The following is a 7,917-nucleotide window of genomic DNA, read 5'->3' as shown; positions in this document are numbered from 1 at the left end:
ATCTCACAGAGCCTGTGAGCGCAGCGACGCGCTCCAGTCACTCAGGAGGAGAGAATTTAGTCACTCACACAGAGTTGGACAGATCTGTTTGATAACAACATTCTGAACACATATTTAATATAAAGTTATGTTTTACAGACCAAAATCTCTGCAGTTCACGAACAAAGTGCAGGAGGAGCGGAGGAGGAGATGTCAGGAGTGATCGCTGCAGTAGCTCGGGTCGAGCCAGCCCACTGCTTCAACGAAACGTGCTCTCACTGATAGTCCCACCTTGCTCTGCTCTGATTGGACAAAACAGCTCTGGACTTCGTCTGATTTGTTGAAGGCAGTGTCCATTTAATCCTTATATCAGGGTCCCACTGTGGCGCACAGAACAACAATCCATTCACACCAGTGCGGCTGGATTCATTTTTATTTTTATTTTTTTAAGAAATCAGGTCGCGTTTGTGACCAAACTCGACGCACTTCCAGAGCCCTGCTAGCTGTTGTTTTAACAGACAATCAGGTACAAGCTTAGGTATGCAAGGGAGCTTTATGACATTCCATCTGGTGTGCTTTTTCTTTTTTGACTGCGCATGCGCACCTGGGCACCGCTTATGTGGAACTCTGACTATAACGTTTTTGACAACTTATAAAAAGTTTGTCCAGCACTATGATTATGGGCTTTACAAAAAACTTACTAGAAGCCTCATTTGGACCTCTACAAACTGTAATGCTAATAAATAGATCAAATATATATTCAATGAGTAAAACAGTRATAACAAAATGTTCATAAGTTGGCATAAGTTGTTTTAAACATTAAACATTTAAAACAGACCTTTAGAGCTTCAAATAAGGCGAGGATTTACCTTCATATCGCCAAAACTCAGTTTTTTGTCACTTCAGTAGAAAACGAAACCAAATATTATTAGGTTATTTAGTTTATTTATTTCTTCATCATCAGTGACTTTCTTTTTTAAAGTGAAGAGAAAATAGAGAGAGAGAGAAAAACAGAGAGAGAAGTAATTAGAAAGATTGAAATAGCTATTAGAAGTATATTACATATACACAAAGAAAACACAGGACCACACACCCAACATCTGTCCGCTCACCTGAAAAATGAATGGATAAATACATGGATGGCATATATAAATATATACACATACCCATACATACTGTATATAAAGATATACATACATACTGTACATGCCTACATTCATAAATATTGTCAGTATATACACACAGACATATATACACACTCAGTGACCAGTCAGAACCCCCCGGATCAGAGCACCTGTTTGTGAGCAGTTGTGAACATGCGTGTATATACAAGATTTCTCCAATGGAAMATTTAATAGTGACTGTGYAGGACCGGAGACCCAACCCCCAAGACACGAGGCAGACATAGGGAAGACCAGAGCCCAAGGGCCCAAGAGGGATCCCGAGCGCAGAGCCCCAAGGGGCACCCGCACGGGAAGATCCGCCCACCCACCCCCCAGATCAGACCATAGGGGAGAACTGGTAGAGTCCCCCCAGCGACCACACGCACAGCTCCTGGGGCCAGCAGCGACAAACTTGGGCCCCACCGGCACCCACCACACCAGAGCAGATCCAGGAAAGGGCACAGAGGTCCGGACCCKCAGGGCGCACCCCCCAGGCCCCCTCACTGTTTTTTTTTTCTATACCGAAGAGCATACTTCCAACAAATATCATAGATAGGGGTGCCAAACCTTTTTTGAACCAAGAGCTACTTTTGAAGTCGGCAGTTTGCCAAGATCTACTCGTCCAGTCTCAGTATCAAAAAACATAATTTTTTGTCTCCCTACTCCTCACTTCTTTAAAGTAAATAAAACAGAAAGTAATGTGTTGCTAGTTTTATTTAATTTAAAAGTATTGTCAAACAAAACTATCTACTTAACCATATATTTAACTACAAAAAAAGAAGAAAAGATAAAATCCTTACTTAACTCCTGACAGAGAAACAGAAAAATGATGATCGAACAAAAAGGATGAATTTTTTTGCCTCCTTCAATTAGTACTCACTGTAACGTGCGAGCTATGGGGGCTGGAAAACTGTCCAGTGCGAGAACCACAGAGTCAGTTAATTTTGGAGCACGGAACTCGTCTCCATTTATTCAAAGAACTCTCCTCTCTTTCTCTCCATACAGGGGAGGAAAAACAAAACAAAAAAACTAAAGTCAAAGCACACAATATAAAACTCTCTCGTTTATACTATTACAAAAAGTGACTTGCGAGGGTGCAGATTCACATATCTCCAACAACTATTTCAAACCTCAATCTGTAGCATGCAGGATGATGTCATCGGTAGGTGTTGAAGAGTTTAGTCRCTCACTGGCCCAGACTGCCGGCTCCAGACCGTTCAAAGAGTTCCACCTGGTTCACCACCTATAAACAAGACACACACACACACAACCACACTAGGTACGGAAAACAAGGGCACACCCAAACTGCAAAATAAATAAATAAATAACACAAAGGTGCCAGTCAGTGTATAAGACACTAGTCTGTTCTAAAATGCAATAAAAAAACAACATACAGACACATTGTAACAAGTTTAGAGGAGACAACTTTTCATGCAAGCTATACATACAAAAATAATGTATAAATAAATAATGTAAGAAATGTATGTCTACCTTCGTGGGACTTCTGACACTGAGGCCAGGGTCTCATAGGCAGACAGTATGAGGTGGTTGAGGTGTAAGCAGGTCTCCAGATGATCACCAGTCTTTGTGGATCTGTTGTTGGACTTAATGATTTTCATGTGAGAGAAAGCAGACTCCAGAACTCTCCATCCATGCAACTTGTTGCTCTGGATTTGATCCCAATGTCATTTTGCAGAGTCAAAACCTAATTTTCAGCCCAGAGCAGTCCAGACTGAAACAGGACACAAATTTGGACACATCCATCCATCCTGGTAGACAACTGCACGTCTTTATAGCAGCCACAATCTCACTTTTATTTTTAAAATCACGGAAAAGCARGTTTGCAGCATCAAATGCTTCTTTCATAACTTCGTCATCGCTGAAAGACGTGTGTTGAGGCAGGTACGGGGCTGCATTAGCATAACAGCCTTACCTTAGGAGGGGAAATCCGCCTCGTAGTGTCTGTGCATTCTTTTGAAAGAAATGCTGTTCCATGTTATCCTTTTTTGACAAGCCAAGGCAGCGCTCCAATTASATGAGTCCTCTTCCCACTCCAGGTGAAAATAATAAGTTTTTYTTTGCTTGTTAGCTGTCTTTRMTTCTCTACTGGATGCTCYTGATCTCTGAGCCARGTCACTGCACCTCAAACAGGATTGCCACTGTCAAGGAAATAYCAGAATGGGCTCAGGAACACTTCCAGAAAGCATTGTCAGTGAACACAATCCACCGTGCCATCTGCCGTTGCCAGCTGAAACTCTACAGTGCAAAGAGGAAGCCATTTCTAAGCAAGCTCCACAAGCTCAGACGTTTGCACTGGGCCAGGGGTCTTTTAAAATGGAGCCAAAAAATAATAATTCTATTCTGAATAAAATATTAGATGTTGGCACCTCCACATCATTGCATTCAGTTTTTATTCACAATTTGTTTAGTGTCCCAACTTTTTGGAATCCGCTTTGTAACTTGTAATTTATTGAAATGAATTARGAACATTTGTTTAWCCTCTAYAAGTACAGATTTTTATAGGGATGCATGAAATATCGGCATTAACATCAGTATTGGCCAATTTTGGTCCTTTTTTTAGAAAATGGTATCAGTCCGATATGTTAAAGTGGGCCGATATTAACATCCGATATTGATTTCCCACTTTTTAGCTATGTGTTTCTGTGTTTCTTCTCAATCGTCCTTGGGCAGGATACTTKACCCGCCTTGCCTACCGATGGTGGTCAGAGGGTCCGGTGTTACCAGTGCATGGCAGCCCCACTTCTGTCAGTGTGCCCCGGGGCATCTTTGGCTATAGTGTAGTGTGAATGTCTGAAGCGTAAAGTGCTTTGATGTCACCATGGGACTCAATAAAGTGCTATATAAGTTCAGTTCATTTACCAACGTTCAACTTTTTTGAGATTCTGAATGGAGATTTTCATTAGTTGTATGAATACAAAATACAAGTTTCACTTTTTGAATGGAATTACTGGTATAAATAAACTTTTTCATGATATTCTATTTCTATCAGCACCTGTATATCAAGAGGAGTAGACAGCACAGTGCAGTGTGACTGGATAATTGTTGATTGCAAAAGGTAATGTTGAAGAGGGCATTAAASRTTGGTAACATTTCCCAACAGGTCTTGTAACAACATTTCTGAATCAAGAGGAGTAGCCAGCACAGTGCAATGTGATTGGATAATCGTGGCATTAAAAAACCAGGTACAGACCTTGTTCAGGAAAATTTAGGAGTCTGGGTAAGCAGTTTTTTTATTTCTCTCCTTTAATCAGTCTAACTTTGAAATAAATAAAATAATTGTTTGCTTTATCCATTTTAAGCAGAAAAATGAAAAACACAGTGTTACTTCATTTGCTGCTCTTCTTGCCAGCATACTCAGTTCCCATTTACCGTAAGTAAACTGCAAAAATATTTGTACTTCTGTGAAAAGTAAAAACCTTTTACAGTGAATCACAATTACTACAGCTGATTAARAAAACAGTTGCAATTTTAGTTTTTGTTATTAGCAGAAATTATTAGGAGAAAATGAATGGATGGATGAAATGTGAATTTTATATCTCTGTGGAKTAAAAGGGCCAAACCTTCCACTTAAAAGGTGGCTTTGAGACAGATCACTAAAGGGACATCCTTACCATGGCTGTTTTAAATACACTGCAGTTTGAAAGATGAAGAACCATGACTCTACAAGCACTGAAACCCAATCGATTGGTACTTTGGGGAATAATATTCCTGCATCAACATAGTGCTTYTGTTTACTGTGTTAATTGTTTAATAAAACAGTAGATGGGACAGAATAATGGAAGAAATATTTAAATCAAATTACAATAGCTCATATATTTTATTTTTAAATMACAAAATTAATAAAAACAACCAAACAATAATCTTATTTTCTCCTTCCAGAAAATGTGGCTCTGCGTGGCAAAGCAACTCAGTCTCAACGCTACTATGGTGACTGGAGTGTTTTTGCAGCTGCCTACAATGCTATCGATGGAAACAGAGATCCTACCTTTAAGCATGGATCCTGCACCCACACTGTATCTATGCTCAACCCCTGGTGGAGAGTGGATCTACTAGACCGTTATATAATCGACCACATCGTCATCACCAACAGAGGAGACTGTTGTGAAGAGAGGATCAACGGGGCACAGATTCACGTTGGCGAATCTTTAGTGGACAATGGCATTGCAAACCCACTGTGAGTTTGATTTTTCTCAACATAAGATGATCTCAGTCTGAAACTGTGCCATGAAAGGTGTCAGTAAATCAGAGAAAGGCTAGGATTTTATCAATTTATTTTCTAAACATTCCCACCTGGAAATGGCACACTTTGAACAACAGATACATTATTCAAATTGTACCAGTGATAAAAACAGATATTCACATTGTCAAGTATACCCGTTTTGTTTTTGTTTATTACTTTGAATATCTTTAATAAAATCATTCTTTCATTTCAGGGTTGCAACAATTTCTTCAATCCCAGCTGGTATGTCTCGGACTATAAAATTTTCTTCTGCAGTGGAGGGGCGTTATGTAGTTGTTGTAAATCCAGGTTCAGACAGAGTTCTAACACTCTGTGAAGTGGAGGTCTATGGTTACCTTGCCCCAACTGGTGAGTCCTGATTTTATTAATTCCAGTTTCTTCTGGAATGGTTTGTAGTGGTAGTAAAGTGTTGTGTCYTTGGAGCTGTGGACTGCTGCACAGTCATGAGTCAGCAGAGTAAACAGCAGTAGATGAGCACACAGCCCTGAGGGGCTCCAATGTGATGAAGCTAGAGGTGTTCTCACCCATCCTAACAGAGTGGGGTCCCCCATAACATCCCATAACTCGTTTAAACTTTCATTACTTCTACTGTATGGGGGCTGTTTTTTATATCCTGTATCTCCAAATTTCCATTGCTGAGTATCTGGAAACTTTTCAAAGTTTTCACCAAATTTTGCTTATGTATACTGCATTGATACCTAAACTCATTTCTGACTGAGATGCACATTCTGAGATATTTGTCCTTGGGTTGTTCCAAACTTTCAGCAGTGGTAAATTGAAATTTTGTTAGGAAAACTACAGAACAATAAGCAAAATATTATTAAGGGTGGTTCATCCTTTTGTGTTGGCTGTCTTTATTTTCTGTTACTGCATTACTGGAATGAACAAAAATATGAAAATATTTGTATTTCTGTGTTTTAATCAGAGGTGCAGTCAAGACCGGCTGTTCCGGGACCATGACCAAGACCGGACCCTTCAAGACCAAGACCAAGATCAAGACCAGACCTTTCAAGACCAAGACCAAGACCGAAGCTGAATGTTTAGAGTTTAACAAATATTTCAGGATATTGATTTTTTGTTTTGTTACACCACAAAATGCTAAACCTAATGGAATTAACCAAGCAAAACTGCTTCTTGCTATTAAACTAATAACTGTAGTAGAAATAAACTAATAATAAAGAAACTAAATGCAGATTACATAGATACACATTCTCTAAATGGAATTCATCAGCCTATTTTCCACAATTGTATGAAAAAAACAGCAAGTGTAATAAAGATTTACCATATTTAAAAATAAAAACTTAATCAGTCAAGTTTGTTTGTATAGCACATTTCAGCAACAAGGCAGTTCAAAGTGCTTTACATAAAAACAGAAAACTACAAAGTTACACACAGTTAACAATTGAAGCATTACAGTTTGTCAGGTGTCATTGTTACACATCAACATTTTTATTAATGTTTCATTCATAATGTCTCATAAGCAACTCTAAACAGGTGGATTTTCAGTCTTGATTTAAAGGATAGAGTTTTGGCTGTTTTGCAGTTTTCTGGGAATTTGTTCCAGATTTGCGGTGCCTAAAAGCTGAATGCTGCTTCTCCATATTTGGTTCTGGTTCTGGGGATGCAGAGCAAACCAGAACCAGAAGACCTGAGAGGTTTGGAAGGTTTAAACAGCAGCAGATATTAAATGTGTTGTGGTGCTAAGCCGTTAGGTGATTTATAAAACTAATAACAGTATTTTAAAGTCTATTCTCTGAGTTACAGGGAGCCAGTGTAAGGACTTTAGAAGTGGGCTGATGTGCTCTATCTTCCTGGTTTTAGTCAAAACATGAGCAGCAGCAGTGTTCTGGATCAGCTGCAGCAGTCTGATGGATGTTTAATGCAGATCTGTGAAGACAATGTTGCAGGAATCAATGTGACTAAAGATAAACACATCGATGAGTTTCTCTAGATCTTGCTGAAACATTAGTCCTTTAATCCTGGAAAGTTCAGGACATTGTTTAAACATTTCAAAAAATGTATGTTGAAAAAATAGCTCTAACCCTTTTTACATGATTATAAAACTTAATAGAAAGATTGCCAACATGACTGTAAGTAATTTTTGTGTAAAGTAAGGGTTAGGGTTGTTTTTTGTATATATTATTAATTTGGGCAGAATAATCGATGAATAGAGGAATCTTCAATTATGTTAAATGACATGGATTTTTTAAAGTTTTAAGTTTTACCAGTACTATGGCAAAAGAACATCACTGACTGTCCCAGTGCAAGCAGTGTTTATGTAAAGAATTATATAAATAATTATTTCTATATTTATTCCCTAACCTCTCATGAACCTGCATCCTGATATTAGGGCTATGTGTTTTTGACTGGTTGTCTTTATTCACGGGGGACTGGATTCTAGGTTTCCTTTTTCATTTAAAGTAAAATAAATATTTATATTTTTAACTCCCTGCCTCTTACACAGTGACTATTGGATATGGGCACCATGGACCCCCATGACCCTGAAAAAAAGCA

General features: G+C 38.7%; 1 protein-coding gene across 1 annotated transcript in view; it reads left to right on the top strand.

Annotated features, from left to right (window-relative positions):
• The window catches only part of LOC106526710 (uncharacterized), a gene marked incomplete at its 5' end in the record, with an annotated part of 20,211 nt that extends 13,554 nt beyond the window's left edge, over window positions 1–6,657 (top strand). The window contains 4 exon segments of the mRNA XM_014021383.1: window positions 4,466–4,533; window positions 5,043–5,337; window positions 5,597–5,751; window positions 6,329–6,657. Coding sequence (XP_013876837.1) covers window positions 4,466–4,533; window positions 5,043–5,337; window positions 5,597–5,751; window positions 6,329–6,363 — 553 coding nt within the window.
• Between the last annotated feature and the right edge of the window lie 1,260 nt (window positions 6,658–7,917).

Source organism: Austrofundulus limnaeus, unplaced genomic scaffold (genome assembly GCF_001266775.1).
Source record: "Austrofundulus limnaeus strain Quisiro unplaced genomic scaffold, Austrofundulus_limnaeus-1.0 Scaffold290, whole genome shotgun sequence".
Lineage (NCBI taxonomy): Eukaryota > Metazoa > Chordata > Actinopteri > Cyprinodontiformes > Rivulidae > Austrofundulus > Austrofundulus limnaeus.
Note: the sequence above shows the minus strand (reverse complement) of the source record. Positions and strands in the feature narration are given on the sequence as shown.